The sequence below is a fragment of the Engystomops pustulosus genome, chromosome 4 (assembly GCF_040894005.1).
Source record: "Engystomops pustulosus chromosome 4, aEngPut4.maternal, whole genome shotgun sequence".
NCBI lineage: Eukaryota > Metazoa > Chordata > Amphibia > Anura > Leptodactylidae > Engystomops > Engystomops pustulosus.
The window spans coordinates 139,050,157-139,067,951 of record NC_092414.1 but is presented as its reverse complement, the minus strand read 5'-3'; the positions used below and the strand labels follow the sequence as shown (position 1 = coordinate 139,067,951).

Sequence of the window (17,795 nt, the reverse complement as noted above, 5' to 3'; positions counted from 1 at the left end):
ACATGTGTATCAGAACCTTCTTCAACAATTAGTTCCTTTATCGCTTAATCAGCCAGCACTTTTCATGCAGGACAATGCCCCCTATCCCTCAACAAAACGGATAAGTCAGTTCCTTGAAACAGAAAATATTAAAACAATGTAAGGGTGAGTACTGATTGAAAAACAATAAAAAACACTTCTGAAAAATCCTTGGTTATGGCCAAGAAACCCACAACAGTCACAGAACTGTGGAAGTCATTGTTCTTCTCTAACTATGATCATCACATTTTTTTTTTTGCAAAATAAAGGTTTCAAGTTCATATACTTTGGTTATTTTGTCAAACACTGTTCTAGTAGCACAAAGAATTCTTCAAATGTTGATTAATGGAGATTAAATTAAAACATACATAAATTAGATCATACATTGTTCTCTAGCCTTGTTCTCCAGTGTAAAGCCACAATAAGTCCCCTGGGGGTCCTATATATGCTAATCAAAGAATATGATGAGATGGGTTAACACTACCTCAAGGTCATGCTGTAGTTGATTCTTCATCCAGAGTGGCGACATTAGCTTTAAAGCTGTCTAGTACCGATAGTGATGTGACTTCTAGCTTATGTCTAATGAGATGGGTTTATACAATGGAGATCAAAATTAGAGAACAACACACAACTCCTAAATGTCAAGATCATTATGTAGTCACCTACAAAAAAAAAGTCTTTATCCTTTTACCGCCCCATAGAGCAGAACATTCTAGTGTCTGTAAATGTCGGGAGTTGAATTTTGCCAAGAGTGGGGTCTCGGCTATCATTTCTGAGAAGTTAGAGGACGATTTAGCACCCTTCCAAACCTGCCTAGCATCAGCCATAATGCATAGATAGGATTGTAGGTGGTGTTCTGAGTTGGGCAACTCCTGACCTGCATCCACTCCTCCTGCATCGTAGTAATGATAGAAGGCAGGATGAGCTGTACCCACCGCCTCTAGGACACTGCATTTTGGAGAGACTATTGAGATCTGGACCTACTCCAGTGAGTGAGTGTTTGTGCTGCATGTATATATAAACATTTTGGAAGACTAATTCATTTAAAAGAGAACCCGTCATGCAGAATAACCCCCCTAAACTAAATATATTTTCATAAACTGCCATTAGAGAGCATTGCCTCTATCCCTTTATTATCCCTCTATATGCCTGTAAACCTAAGCAATGAGGTCCTAAAGCTGTATGCAAATGACCTGTGAAATGTCCAATGAAGCATTAGCATATTCAAGCTGTCCACTCTATTCATGAGTGGGAGGCACAGCCACACCCCCAGTGCTTGACTGACAGCCTGTATAATGATGTGAGGCTGTATAATGATGTGCTTCCTGGTGCTGGTGGCCAGCACCAGGAATTAAAGGTTTTGATACTTTAATTTTGTAAGTACCTTGACACTTCAATTACATTTGGACCATTCGACAGGGAGGGACCCAGGGGAATGAAGAAAGATTTGGACATGTTGACTAGTTGGCCAAAGTAGGACCCAAATCCAATGATCAGGGAAATAGCATGAGGAAAGGATATGGATATATAGAATCATAATATCTGTGTATAAGCCTACGGGGTCTTCCCATGGGCCTATAGCGATTCACGTTCCTTTTTTTTACAACTCTTTATTTCTTTAAACTATAAACATAATCAATCAGTTTAACTGTAAAAAAGTAAGCAAAAGAAGTTAAATGAGGGGGGAGTGATCAACATAATCCCGTCGTTTACAGCTCCCCCACCCCCCCTTAACTGTTATGGTATCCATGTGTGTTTCAAATGCTTGGCTTAAATTCTCTTTCTTGCCATTGGAGTAAGGCCCCTTTCACACTTGAGTTTTTCACGCACATGTTCTGCACGTGCTTTTGACGTGCAGAACTTGCTTTGCACTCTGGCCCGTTGTAATCAACAGGTTTTTTCAGGCTTGCATTTTTTTTTTCACACACACACAAAAAGATGCTCTACTTTTGCAAGTCACATCCATGAAAAACGCACCATACAAGTCTATGGCCATTCATCAAAAACGCATTGCACTCTGAGACACATGCAAGTCCAATGCAAGTGCACTGCATTTTTCACTGATCAATTGCCATAGAAAAGATAGAGCTCAGTCCTGAGTCCTTTTCACACACGTTATCTGCGTGTGAAAAACGCATTGAAAATAACAAAAAAAAAAAACGTGAAAAAGTTAGACACTGAACAAACTCTGACTGAAAACTGATTGAACTCTGATGAAAAATGTCAATTTTTCACTGACCAAACCCTGATCGCTCTCTGATCAGACTCTGGCCTAAAATTGCCTTGTATGCAGCAAATAGTCCTATTGCTATTAATTGATAGAGAAGTTTTTTTGGCCGAAACTCCTTGTGTCATTTCTCAAACAGTGAAAGAGGTTCACTTTTTTCCTTTTCACATTTTGATCACGTATTTTGCTAACTCCTCATAGTATTTTTACTATTTATATTATAAGCTTGTTTATACAAGTTGCATTTCACTTGAATTTTCAGATTTTATTACATTCCATACTTTTTTTTTCTAACCTTTTATTCTTTTGTGCTATGTTTCTTTAAAATCAATATTAGTAGACCCCTTCTTCATTTTAGGTCCATTTGTGCAATTGAATCTCTGCACTCCAGAAATAGATTACTAGACGAACCAAACCAGAAGGCTATCTAGAGCTGGATTGGTTTTTTTTTACTTCCATATAAATCCTTTTATTGAGAATATCTTACCTTAAATTTATTGGAAAATAAATATAATATAAAAAAGTGTTAAATAAAGATTTTGAGATCTCTTCATGGGTGTACTCAGCTGAAGAACATTTTGCAGTCGTGATGGCACTGTGAAAACATAGCACTTCTTGATGTGTATGTAAAATAATTATGACCTAGTTTTTTTGTATGATCCTGGAAAGCTCCTGGTGTATACACAGACATATACTGGTACCCTTTTTGCCTCCATCTGACCTGTGTACATCATATCCCGTGGAAACATGTTAGGCGTCGCCACATCCTAAAATGCCCATTCTATCAAAATATAAAAATGATTACTTCTGGCAATGAACACTGTAACAGAAAATAGCGATTTTTCCATCCACTTTTTCCGACCATAAATATTTGAATTAAAATGATCAAACTATCATATTGAAAATAAATGTATAAATGATGGTAAAAGACAAAAAAAATCTCATTACGTTTTATGGATTTATCTTCTTAAAATCTCGAATGTTCCAGTGGAAGTCAGCTGCATTATGCCCGTCGCAACAGCTTCTTGTACTACATTAGTGTTTGGGAATGCTATGTTGTACTCTTTGAAAACAAGGCACAATTCTATTGTTATCAGTTTGCTTTTCTATGGAGCTTGGGGGTTCCACACAAACTCTCTTGACATGTACTTTTGTTATATCTGGTGAAGACTTCTGCCTAAGCAGCAGATGCAGGTCATAGGTCTCTGGTTTCCCAAGATTCAGGCACTTGTAAGACAGAACATCTCAAGACCATCAGGAAAAAAGGAATAGTGTATAAAAATGGGCAAAAGGCTAGAGTAAATGGTGGATGAAATATAGTTAAAACTTTCAATAAAAATTAGATATTAATATATTTTATGTATAAAAAAAACCATGAAAAACCTGTTGTAGGTCAGATGTCTGGATTTGTAAATCTGAATATTTTGAAAATGCTAAGTTTAACTTTTTGATGGGATATAATGGTATGTGTAAAACATATAATGTAGAGGTTACATATAAATTGTGACCAAAAATTTACATTAATGTAAACTAATTCAAAAATGCAAAATACACACATTACAAGCAGCTTTGGAGCAGATTTCACCATTTGCGATATATTTTTGTAATGAAACAGACGTTATATGGATTTAAAAATCTGCAGTGGGTGTAAGGAACACTGCAGATTTTTAAATCCATATAACGTCTGAAACATTACAAAAATGTATCGCCGATGGTGAAATCTGCTCCAAGTGTGCCTGTATTTTTTTGTCTCAATATATGTATTTCCTATTATACAGCTTTTACATGTTCTAGTTTTACATGTTTGACCATTATTATTGTATCAACCAGGACTCCACTAGTATGTAGTGTTGTTAAGCCTTGATGTGTAAAAGTATAAAGTTCATAGCTGGAGGCATTTTCTTTGAAACTCGCCCTTTATCAACATTTATTTAGTGTGTCACATTCACGTATCTATTTCCTACTCAGAAACTGCTCTCAGCGCAGGTGAAATAAAGACTTGAAATGTTACGTAGTGTTCGGTCTACACACCTTTTTTTGCTGGAAGATTTGGAAAAGGGTTCTAACTGCAATTCATAAAGCCGACATCTATCATCTCCACCCTTCACATCTAATTGGCATTACTGTGGTATTTCAGGACTAATGGCATGTTATGAGAATGAGCAATGAGCTGGATTTTGGAATGTTAAAAAAGGAAAGGTATTAATTTTAGGAATATTTTTTTGTTTGTTAAACATTTTTTGGTAGATTCTGGCATAAGCCTAAATCGTATTACCCATTGCCATTTGCCTGTGGGAGTTCCTGGATAGATACATGCATCGTGAGATGGACATGCTGAATTTTTATCTATATTTTTATTGGTGGTTAAAAAACAGACATACAAGCATCTTTACTGCTGTTGTGCATGCCTAGTTTCCAACTGTGGACCACCCCATCCCCCTACAATGAAAACATTGTGAAAAAAAATAGATGATTTGATAAAAACATACTCCAGAATTTCTAAGAGGCATAAACTGAATCTATACATGGTATATTGTATCAGTTTGTGACAGTGACTGTCCTTCACATATATGAAGTGCAGACCATTTGGTTGGTTGAAAACTTAAAGAAAATCTACCATTTGATTTCATGCAGCATGAACCAAACACATACCTTGAGAATGCTGTAGCTACACTGATGCAGAATCATATTTTGTTTACTCTCTGAGCTGAGTGGTTTTGCTGAAAAAAAAAATTATAAAATTATGATAATGAAGCTCTGTGCCCGGACTCCACGCTTTTCCCTTCACATTAGTTATGCACTGCACCAGAGGATGGTGCAATCCATGTTCTCCCTGCCAGGCATAATAATCAATTGCTGCACCATCCCCCAGCTGCTTTGTATGAGTGCTTTCCCAAGGTCCTGAATTTTAGAATAGTTTTTTCAGCAACTCAGGGATTAAACATGATATCCTTCGGCATCAGTGTAGATACAGCATTCTCAAGGTATGTTTGGTTCATAATGCATGAAATCAAATGGTAGATTTTCTTTAGCACAAAACCAAAAAGGGAGACCCTAAGGACTTAGACTTGGTTCACATCTCGTTTGGAATTGAGAAAGCCCCTGACGTAAATGCTGATTGTATACATTAACATATAATGGCAGATGGAGACATAGTTGTTGCCTCTGTCTGATGAATATATGATGCATCCATTGAAAAAAGCAGGATGGAAAGACGTAGCAAGCTACATCCGCAACGTGTAGGCTCATCGGAGATAAGAGAATACTATGGGGAGCGGAAGCGGCGTATTGCCCCAGCCACTGAGCTGATACGTCACTCAGCAGGAGGGAGGACACCACTGCTGCTGTTCTTCAGCACTTCTTTGCGAAGAGGGGTCCCAGGGCCATGTATACCACTGTAAAAGCCTACAGTGGGATATATCTGTGCCACTCGGTGTAAGGAAACCTCAGAAACAACCAATCGTGAAGCCGTTCACAGCTAATCGACTTGCTGCAACATTAAATTATGTAAACTATTGCCTTTATTGACTGCTTGTCTATATAGTAATACTCAGAGAACGGTCACATTCCTCCTATTACTAATTGTGAATAGGCTGCTCTAGTTTGTTGAAGTTATAATAATGGGCTCCTCTGTTGATTGTAATGGAACAAGAAATAGTCCCCCGACATGTTTCACTACATCAGCGATGTGCTCAGGGGCTAAATCTGAATGTGCATGTGTGCAGGATATGCACCAGGTCCATACATGACATAACTGTAGAAAAGTAGTCTCTATAGGACAGGAAGTGTCAAGTTTTTTTTATAAGACTTTTAAAAGATTAAATCTAATTTACGGTAGATATGAACATGATTATCATAACAAAATTATAAAATAAAAATTGTTTTATTTCCAAAAATATGTTTAACACATAAACTTTGTAGAAGCAATTGATAATTTTTTGATAAAACATTCCTCTTAATTAACCAGTGTCAATGCAGTTTTTAGTTAAAGTAAATTTACCAGCTAATGGTAAATGCCCAACACTTACATGTTCGTCCGATAAAATGGAGTCCTATGCTGCGTTTTTTATATCCAGCTATGCCCACAATTTAGAGAAAAAAAAGAGTTTTAGAAAATATGTAAATGAGCCTGAGGGGCTATAGGGGCTTCAATGGAGCCCCTGTGTGGTCTACCATCTATTAATTTATTTTCTCCTCCACTCCGTCACCATGTCCCGCCTTTGGCAAAGAGACAGTGACATCACTCAGCTCTCTGCAACTCTTGCTCATGTGCAATATAATCTTGATTAGTACTGCAGCTCTGCAAAGAAACCCAAGTCATGAGATTTGCAGAGAGCCGGCTGATGTTACCAGCTCTCTGCCTGTAGTAGTGGCCAGGACAATACAACCAGCACACATGTTGGTGTTTGGGGTCTACCAACAATAATTCTGATGGAAGATTTCTTTTAACATATTTGGGCTTCTGATATTTCATATATTGAAGATCTTATGCAATTTACACTTTGATGTATACCGTATTTTGCGACTTATAAGCCGCACCGGACTATAAGGCGCATTAGTCCGATGCGTCTTATATATGTCGCCGAGACGCGACGGGGAACGCGGGGAAGGTGAGCGGGGAAGGTGAGGGGGAGGTGGAGGAGGGCAACGGACCATACTTACATAGGTCCCCGCTACCGGAGACAGCAGATCTCCAGCGGGAACTGCAGACCACGCGGCAGAAGTTGTTCATGCCGCGTGGTCTGCAGTTCCCGCTGGAGATCTCCGGTCTCCGGTAGCGGGGACCTATGTAAGTATGGTGCGCTGCCCTGTGCCCTGTGCCATAGATAGGGCGCACCGGACTATAAGGCGCACTTTGGATTTCCACGGAAATCCAAGGCTTTTAAGTGCGCCTTATAGTCCGGAAAATACGGTAGTTTACATATAACAAGTATGTTTCTGTGTAGGAAATATTTATCTGGAACGCTCAGAGAAAGCTGCAGTTCTTCTTCATAATATAATTTCCAGTTTAGATTTACAATGAATAAACATCTACCTGCACATGAAACATTGATATAAAATAACACAGTACCTCTTGGCACCATATAATTTTATCTGTACCTGGAAATGAGCCTAACATTCTAAAGTGTATTAAGGTAGGACCCAGGTACAAGACCAGTCTCTCCATCTTTCTCCACTGTCCACCATCCATCTTCTCCTTCCTCTATCACCCGGACCACATCTCCAGCAATAATATCCAGCTCATCAGTGCTCTGAAAGAATCACATAGTGTCACTGTGAGAACGGCAATACAAAAAAAAAAGCATTATTATGGATGAAAAATATTTTTTTTCCTGTCTAAACTTTACCATCCATGTGTCAGAGAAATGGATCTCAATAATTATAATCACTAATTATTTAACTAATTAGACAAACACTTTTACTTTGATGCTAGATAAACCGAAATGTTTGGAGAATAATATGCATCCATATTAAAATGTCAGACAGAACCCTTTCCTTGTCTCATTCCACGGCAGTGAGATATGGATTTTGCTTTAATATTAGTAAGTTGAGGTTTATGATACACCTTTCTTAGCCCAGGCAGAGAGGCTTTTAGACAAGATGGGGCCCTCTGCAAAACTAAAATATCCTGCCAGTAGTATACGCTTGTTTTAAAGATTAAGCCATGTATGTCTAAGTACTGACTATTCTTTACGGTGAAACTGCGAATGGCTCATTAAATCAGTTATGGTTCCACAATAAAACTATTTTATGAACAGTCACAGTCAGAAGGAGGCTCCTTTAGCCCTGCACAAAAATAATACTTTATATTATACAGTAGTATGGTAAGACAATCTGTAATATGGGACTGTAAGAGATGGTAGATTTATGATCTATAAAGAGAAATATGAAAGATGATATAGTTTTATATAGATTTACAGGAGATTCATCCTCTGCCCACAAAAGTCCACACACAGGGGCCCCCTTTAGGATAGGTGGCCCTGGGCAAATGCTCAGTTTGCTGCCCCCTAACACCAACCCTGAGCTTGGGTATCCTGTTTTAGAGGTTGTTCTGATCATGTTCATCATAGAATCAGTGACTGTTCAGTGACATGTAAATGACTCTATTAATTCTGGATATTCCTTAAAATAACCTAATCAGTATATGTGTTAATAGCTGGGTTGCTGTTTCCTATAAAGTTATAGTAAAGTAGCTGTAGAAGCATCCTGGGATTTGAAATTATTATCAGGGGTAAATATAAAACACTAACCATTCGGCTTGCTCAGATCCCTTACCTGGGCAATATAATCATACATCACAGTGTAGTCTTGAAATCCTGTGTCCAGCTCACTGGGCTCTTCCCTAGGAACTATGGGTACACTGGCATATTCTGAATCCCCTGTTAATGTAAATGATGGTTAAATCAAGAAACATTTGTGCTTTTTGTTTTTTTCTGAAATAAATTCTCTCCTGACCTCACCTGCAGGTGGAGTGTCATTCACTTCTGAAAGGTCTTTGGTACTTCCACCACAACCATGAATGAGGTTAGATATTCTGAAAGTAATCACAGAATGTTAGACCTTTCAGTCAATAACGTAAAGGGACTTTGTTGCCAATTTGCATTTGTATCTCCAATCACTATTTTAATGCACTCTGCCAGACAACTCTGCTACACCGTGTTGCCAGTTCACTGTGGATAGGTCGGATCCAAAGAATAGTGCAATATTGTTGTTGCAATAAAGATTAAAATTCTTTATTCTAAATACTCACAAAAGTAAAAAAAAAATTAAAAAGGCCATCATAAAAAATATTGTTTTTAGAATTAAGAATTTTAATCTATATAAAAACAACAGTATTGCACTATTTTTTGGATCTGGTCTATCCAAAGCCTTGTGTAGCTGGCAGGAACCTTCCAAGCCACAGAGTTGTTCCACGGTCGATTTTAAAGGATTCAAACTACATGCACAAGACACCCAGCATGGACATTTGGAGGCTTTGTACAACCGGCTGGGGATAACCGTATTACCCCTCTCCGTTTCTACTCAATTTAAAATCACATGGAGAGCTAAAAACCGTGCTGGCTTATTAACCCCTTTATGACTGCCATATGGTTATATACGCTCTATTTGCAAATGCCCCATGCAGAAAGGATGTTTATAAATGTCATGACAGTAACCAACTTCAAATGGCTATACAGTATCTTCTAAACCCCTTGTAGCAAGAAACATCATTGTGGTGTAATATTAAATAGGAGAATCTCCCCTTTAAATGTTACATGGATTGTTTGTGGATACTTAAGTTTCTTAAATATACTCAGGATAACAAAATAACATATTCTCTAATTCACTGTTATTAACAAAAATACAGCATTTCACAGACATAATTCTTGCCTATTTCTATCAGTCCTGCTGTACACAATTTCAGTTGCCCCTGATTTCCGACCCTAGATCTTCTGAGTTAAGAGTCGGCAGACATCTTGTATGACGCTGTGGAGCTGAGCATTTCTGTGCTCCCTGCAGCGGCCCACACCCTTGCATTCCAGGAGGAGCTCACACGCACTCACTGCTGGCAGCTTGTGAGGAGAATACAGCTACAGACAGATAATATCTTTCTCCAGTGGAGACACAGCAGATCAGAAAGTATGTTTTATAGGTGAAATTTAGCAGAGCTGTATACAGTATGTTATGCCTGTAATAGTAGAGCTGAGAAAAGCATGTGTAATATGTATCTCATGGATGTCATCTTCTCTCATCTCTGATCTGTCTCATCTCTCTCTTTCTATGTATCAGATACTAGTGAATGTTCAGAAGATAAATGAAAGTGTATATAAACCTGTACCTGGTAATCTAACCACATTGTCAGTTCACAACACTAGAGGGATCACATAGGGGCAGATTTATCAAGCTGTCTGAAAGTCAGAATATTTCTAGTTGCCCATGGCAACCAATTAAAGCTCAGCTTTCATTTTACCGGTGCTCGTGAACAGTTTAAAAGGGAGCTGCGATTGGTTGCCATGGGCAACTAGAAATATTCTGACTTTCAGACAGCCTGATAAATCTGCACTAATGCGGTTTATTTACTAAGGGTCCTCATTTCCGTCAGGGTTTCCAACACCGTTTCCTGGGCTCGCGCTATTGTGCCGATCGGATTTTGGTGCATCCGCGCCGGCTTTTATGCGACAGAAATCGGGGGGGGGGGGGGGGGTTGGACTGAGTGCAGGATTTAACTTTAAAATTGTGTCGCAAGCCCAAGCGCTTACATGCATCGCGAAGAAGATGGTGAACTCTGGCAGACCTGAGAAGCACAATGGGCACAATGGGCGCACAGTGTACAGTCATGGCCAGAAATTTTAAAAATGATACAAATGTTCATTTTTACAAAGTCTACTGCATCAGGTTTTATAATGGCAATTTGCATAGACTCCAGAATGTTATAAAGAGTGATCAGCTTAACAGCAATTAATTGCAAAGTCAATATTTGCCTAGAAAATTAACTTTTTCCCCCAAAACACATTTCAACTTCATTGCAGGCCTGCCTTAAAAGGAGCAGCTAGCATAGTTTCAGTGATTGCTCCAGTAACACAGATGTGGGTGTTGAGGACAGGACTGGAGAGCAATCTGTCATGATTAAGTAAGAATCACACCACTGGACACTTTAAAAGGAGGCTGGTGCTTGGCATCATTATTTCTCTTCTGTTAACCATGGTTATCTCTAAAGAAACACATGCAGTCATCATTGCACTGCACAAAACTGCCCTAACAGGGAAGAGTATCGCAGCTAGAAAGATTGCACCTCAGTCAACAATCTATCGCATCATCAAGGAATTCAAGGAGAGAGGTTCCATTGTTGCTAAAAAGGCACCAGGTCACCCAAGAAGGAACAGCAAGCTCCAGGACCATCTCTTAAAAGTGTTTCAGCTTCGGGATCGGGCTACCAGCAGTGCAGAGCTTTCTCAGGAATGGCAGCAGGCAGGTGTGAGTGCATCTGCACGCAATGTGAGGCGGAAACTCTTGGAGCAAGGCCTAGTGTCAAGGAGGGCAGCAAAGAAGCCACTTCTCTCCAGAAAAAGCATCAGGGACAGACTGATATTCTGCAAAAGGTACAGGAAGTAGACTGCTGAAGACTGGGGTAAAGTCATTTTCTCTGATTAATCCCCTTTCTGAACATCTGGAAAACAGCTTGTTCGGAGAAGACAAGGTGAGCGATACCACCAGTCTTTTCTCATGCCAACTGTAAAGTATCCTGCAACCATTCATGTGTGGGGTTGCTTCTCAGCCAAGGGAATCGGCTCTCTCGCAGTCTTGGCTAAAAACACATCCACGAATAAAGAATGGTACCAGAATGTCCTCCAAGAGCAACTTCCCCCAACCGTCCAAGAGCAGTTTGGTGATCAACAATGCCTTTTCCAGCATGATGGAGCACCTTGCCATTAAGCAAAGGTGATAACTAAATGGCTCAGGGATCAAAACAGAGATTTTGGGTCCATGGCCTGGAAACTCCCCAGATCTTAATCCCATTGAGAATTTGTGGTCAATCATCAAGAGACGGGTGGACAAACAAAAACCAACAAATTGTGACAAAATGCAAGCATTGATTGTGTAAGAATGGACGGCGATCAGTCAGGATTTGGTCCAGAAGTTGATTGAGAGCTGCCAGGGAGAATTGCGGAGGTCCTGAAGAAGAAGGGTCAACACTGCAAATATTGACTTGCTGCATTAACTCATTCTAACTGTCAATAAAAGCTTTTGTTACTCATAATATCATTGCACTTGTATTTCTGCCATCTGACAAACACCAGAGGGCAACAGATCATGTGAAAATATAACATTTGTGTCATTCTCAAAACTTATGGCCATGACTGTAAGTGAATCACGGCAGAGTTCATTCTCGACGGACACTCCGGATCGGGGAACGCGCAGATAAGGGTAACTGAGTAAAATTGTATAGTGAGGAGTTAAAATTATCTTCATTGTGTAAACATCACTAGGGGGTTGAAATTTGAAAATTTTCTTTCATGGGCAAACCCCACCATCAAAAATCTATAACTTTTTAAATTTTCCATGTAAAGAGCTGTGTGACAACTTGTTTTCTGTGTAACAAATTGCACTTCATAGTGATGGTTTTTAATATTCCATGTCCTGTACTGGGAAGTGGGAAAAACATTCCAAATGTAATGAAATTGGTGAAAAAAACGCATTTGCAACGCTTTCATGTGGGCTTGGATTTTACGGCTTTCACTGTGCACCCCAAATGACATGTCTACTTTATTCTTTGGGTCGTATGGTGATGGGGATACCACATTTATATAGATCTTATAATGTTTTCCGACATTAACAAAAATTAAAACCTCCTGTACAATTTTTTTTTTTTTAATTTTGACATCTTCTGCTGCTAATAACTTTTTCCATCTTTGGTGCACGGAGCTGTAGGTGTGTCATTTTTTGCAACTTCTGATGATGTTTTCAATGCTTTTATTTTTAGGACTGTATGGCCTTTTGTTCACTTTTTATTGAATTTTTAATATTTTTCAAAACGGCCAAAAAAAGTGCCATTTTCAACTTTGGGCGCTATTTTGTGTGGTACGGGGTTAAATGCGGAGAAAAATCGTTTAATAGATTTGGCATTTTGGGATGCAGCGATACCTAATCTGTTTATTATTTTTACTGTTTATTTATGTGACTTCTAGGGAAAGGGGGGCGATTTGAATTTTTAGGGCTTTTTAATATACCATATATACTTGAGTATAAGCCTAGTTTTTCAGCACAAAAAAAATGTGCTGAAAACCCAAACTCGGCTTATACTCGAGTAAAAAAATATATCAAAACTCACCTTTCTGGCTTCCCCCGCTGCTGGCTATATACTGGGGCAGGGGGCTGGCAGGCTATATACTGGGGGACAGGTGCTATCTATATACTATGGGGCAGGGTCCGGCAGGCTATATACTGGGGGTGCTGTGACCAATGCATTTCCCACCCTTGGCTTATACTCGAGTCAATAGGTTTTCCCAGGTTTTTGTGGTAAAATTAGGGTTTATACTTGGGTCGGCTTATACTTGAGTATATACAGTATATATATTTTAAACTTTTTTTATTTTTACTATTTTTCAGACCCCCTAGTGTTCTTTATCCCTAGCTTGTCTGATTGATCCTACCATATACTGCCATATTACAGAATGACAGCATATGAGGATTTTACTCCTCATTCATTACAATGTGCGAATCGCACATTGAGAGGGCTCAACCCGTGGAGAGGGCTCAACCCGTGAGTCCCCTCCAAGCACCCGCAGCCGACGCATGCCGTACTATTATGGTGCACGTTGGGAAGGGGCTAACAGAACTCTTAAAGTTGTATTTTATATTTATATTATAAATATTTAGAATACATTTTTATGTACAGCTTTTTAGTTCCGATTGTAACTTTAAGAGTGGATATTAAGAGCGGATGAAGAGTGGATGTTAAACATCCAAACATCAATCCTTATATTATATTAAAAGGGAAGGTGTTTCTAGGTGGCAGGGTATAGGAGATACAGGCGTTTGAAGTGTGCCTCCCTCCAGCCTGTCAGCTGAATATAGAAGTAAAATGCATAACAGAAATACATGCACCCTCTGCATCTGAAATGGTGATGGAATAATGCTGTACATATTGTAGGGGTTCAGCTCAAATGTGGGGGTCGGCAATGAGCTCTCATGGACAGCAGGATTCAAGTTAAAACAGGGCATTTATTCCAGCAAAAAATAGCAGTATCAAACATAGTCCGGCTCTAACTAAACACTTGGCGGCCCTCACTAGCCACTGGAGGGCTTCTCCCTGCCAGCATGAAACATATGTTCAGTAACCCTGTGTCACTCATGTGTGGCTCTCACACAGTCCAGCCTCTGTGTCTCCAGGTAGAGAGAGCAACTTCTGACTGCTCCACACCCAGGGATTGCACACCTGGTGCATTGTCAGACCCTTTGTAATGTGGAAGCTTTGGTCAGGAGCAGTGATCACACTTCTGTCTTCACTCCAGCAATTAGAGTCCTGTACCAGGTCTTCCAAGAGACCAACACATGGAAAACAGCTTCCAGTGTGACCCAATTCACATTGTGGTCGCTGTAATACACATGAACACTCATTTTCTCTCCAATTTATAACATATTTTGGCACATTTTATTAAGGGTTGGGCTACATCAGCAGAGTTACATCAATGTAAGAAGCACCCTGAACATTGGCAGAAGCCAACTGTCTACTGCCGCTGTTAACTGTTCCTCTGGCTTTCAAGACTTATCCCTAAAACTGAGGGCTGTGACATGGTGTTGTAGCCTTACATCCACAAACGTTCATTTTAAGGGATAAAATCTGCTTTTAGGATTGTTGTGCACTTTCCTTAGTGCATGCACCTATATTAGGAAAAGTCGCAGAAAATTATTTCATCTGCTTTGAAATCAATGTTTTTACAAGTAGTAAAAAAAACATACTATATCTTTGTTGAAGCTATAATCATAATTTATAATAATACTACTTCATAAATTCATACCAATCTTACCTTTTTAGCATTTTATTGCTGTTTGCAAAGGGGGTAATTCCATTACCATTTCCTGAAGGAAAATCAGTATTATAGCTCTCATACAACACCGGCCCTGGAGAGAAACAAAAAATATGATAGCAGGTTTTTTCATATAAAAGTGTTTTTCTATTCACAGGTTATGAATTTATATCTGAAAGCTGAGACTTGCAGCAGTAACAAAACAGGGTCCTCAAGTTACTAGATGGAGCAGGGGTGTGCAAATGTAACCACCACTCCATTCATTTCTAATGGAGATGCAAGGATTCTGTACAGAAAACATGTATAAGATGAAGCTATAGATAGCGGCTCATTTCTTCTATCTTAAAAGGTTTTGAAACAAGACAGTGGTTATTGTGTGCTCTGCCTTTACTTATATTGACTGGATATGCAAGAAGGAGAGGGTTGCAGAGACCAAGATCATGGGTCTGCATTAGTTGACCCTGCAAAACTAGTGACAGCAAAGGAACTTAGTTAATTATTATTAGCCCTTAGGGGATTTTAAAGTGGACACTTTTCTCACCAATTACAGTGTTATAGTATTATGATGTTTTTTCCTCACTTCCATGCGTATAAGGTTTCCTTGCGGATGTACAATTAGGACTAATAATTGAAGGAGGTTTCACACTACTGTATTATATAATTTTTAGTTTTACATTTACAGAGCCATCCACCTCTGTTGTTACATCCTTTTATTTTTTGGGACAGTCCAATCAGGCAGACACAAAGTTTATATACACTCCTCAAAATAATAAACAACAAAATGTCACTCCAGGTCAATCACACTTTTGTGAAATCAATCTGTCCAGTTATGAGCCATAACTGCCATCACAGATTGTGAATCAGTATCTCCTGCTGTTGTGCAAATGTTGTTGTTGTAGAAATGATTGCAATTAGCAAGATGGTTCTGTAGGTGGTGACCACTGCACAATTTATCTGTTCACATCCTTTTTGACTGTTGTTTTGGTCACTTTTGCATTTTGCCATTGCTCTCAACCCTGGAGGTATCAAGAGGTGGTGTCTACAACCCACAGAAGTTACTGCAGCTCATCCAGGATGGCAAGCTGTGGCAAGGAAGGACATAAGCTCGGTTTGTCAACACAGTGTAAAGAACATGGAGACTCCATGAAGACGGTATGAGGGCCCAACATCCACAAGTCAGTGATGTGGTTAAAGCCTAAGGCCCCTTCTCCACTGGCGTTTTTCACGCGCGAGTTCTGCGCGTGCATTTGACGCTCAGAACTCGCATTGCACTCTGTCCCATTGTATTCAATGGGTCTTTCTCCATTTGCGTGGTTTTCAACGCGCGTGCTTGCGTTCGTTTGCACGCGCGTCAAAATCGCAGCATGCTCTATTTTTGCGAGTCACGCGCAATTTTCACGCCCCATTCAAGTCTATGGAGATGCATCAAGAACGCATTGCACTCGCAATCATTGCAAGTGCAATGCGAGTGCAATGCGTTTTAAACGTAAGGGTTGCTAGGTGACCAGTATAACAGTATTTCCCCTGCTCGCGAACGATCATTTAATTAAAAAAACACAATGAAGAACAGTGAAGAATAGAATAAAACCAGTGAACACAGTGAAAACAGTGACCACAGGATCATTTAAGAGAAAAACACAGTGCAGAACACAGTGCAGAATAGATTACAGATGTTCGGCACATCTGCTTACTTGTCGGGAGATACGCGCGGAGCGGTGCGAACAAAATAGCATGTGAAGAACAATATATATGTGTGTAAAGAACACATTGCAGATGTTTCCATACATCTGCAATGTCTTCTTCACACATATATATTGTTCTTCACATGCTATTTTGTTCGCACCGCTCCGCGCGTATCTCCCGACAAGTAAGCAGATGTGCCGAACATCTGTAATCTATTCTGCACTGTGTTCTGCACTGTGTTTTTCTCTTAAATGATCCTGTGGTCACTGTTTTCACTGTGTTCACTGGTTTTATTCTATTCTTCAATGTTCTTCACATCTGCTAACTTGTCGGGAGATAATATACGCGCGCGGAACAGTGAAGAATAGATCGCAGATGTTTGCAACTTATCAGAAGACATTATTTTTCAATTAAATAAAACATTTTATTCCCGAACCTTGGTCCCTTTGAAAAAGTCCCATTGACTTAAAAAAACGCGCGTGAAAAACGCACCGAAAACGCAAAAAAACGCGAACAAAAATGAAACAAAAACGCAGCAAAAACGTCAGTTTTTCACGCATTGCACCCTGACGTGAAACGCAACGCTAGTGTGCAAGAGGCCTAATGCCCCTTCCACATTTGCGTTGCAGATCACGTCAGAGTTTGATCAGGGTGCGATCAGTTTTTGGTCAGTGAAAAACGCACATTTTGCATCAGAGTGCAATCAGTTTTCAGTCAGAGTTTGTTCAGTGTCTCAGTTTTTCACGCACGTTATCGATGCAATTTCAATGCAATTTCAATGCGTTTTTCACGCGCAGAAAATGCGCGTGAAATGGACTCAGGACTGAGCTCTATCTTTTCTATGGCAATTGATGCGTGAAAAACGCATTGCACTTGCAAGTGTCTCAGAGTGCAATGCGTTTTTGATGCATCTCCATAGACTTGTATGGTGCGTTTTTCACGCGCGTGACTTGCAAAAGTAGAGCATGTCGAGATTTGTGCGTGAAAAAAAATGCAAGTCTGAAAAGACCCATTGATTACAATGGGTCAGAGTACAATGCAAGTTCTGCACGTCAAAAGCACGCGTAGAAAACGTGTGTGAAAAACGCAAGTGTGAAAGGGGCCTAATACTGTGCACAGTGTTTGGCATTTGCCAGAAAACACCAGAATGAGCAAAATGGAACCCTGTGCTCTCCACAGACAAGAGCCTGTTCACACTGACCATGTGTGACTGGAGAAGCAGTGGAGAATGTTCTGCTTCCTGCAATATCCTCCAGCATTGTTTATTCATGTGTTCTAGAGCAAGATATATATATGCTCGAGAAAGGTGTGTTATATCACTGAAACTACGCTATGGAATAAAGATTTACCTTGTCTTT

General features: G+C 39.6%; 1 protein-coding gene across 1 annotated transcript in view; it reads right to left on the bottom strand.

Annotated features, from left to right (window-relative positions):
• Positions 1-7,023: 7,023 nt before the first annotated feature.
• The window catches only part of PSTPIP1 (proline-serine-threonine phosphatase interacting protein 1), a 57,738-nt gene continuing 46,966 nt past the window's right edge, over positions 7,024-17,795 (bottom strand). Inside the window, exons 12-15 of the mRNA XM_072147689.1 lie at positions 14,755-14,848; positions 8,707-8,780; positions 8,522-8,625; positions 7,024-7,497 (exon numbers count right to left, since the gene is read on the bottom strand). Coding sequence (XP_072003790.1) covers positions 7,366-7,497; positions 8,522-8,625; positions 8,707-8,780; positions 14,755-14,848 — 404 coding nt within the window. The 3' untranslated portion in view covers positions 7,024-7,365. The remainder of the gene's footprint in view (positions 7,498-8,521; positions 8,626-8,706; positions 8,781-14,754; positions 14,849-17,795) is intronic.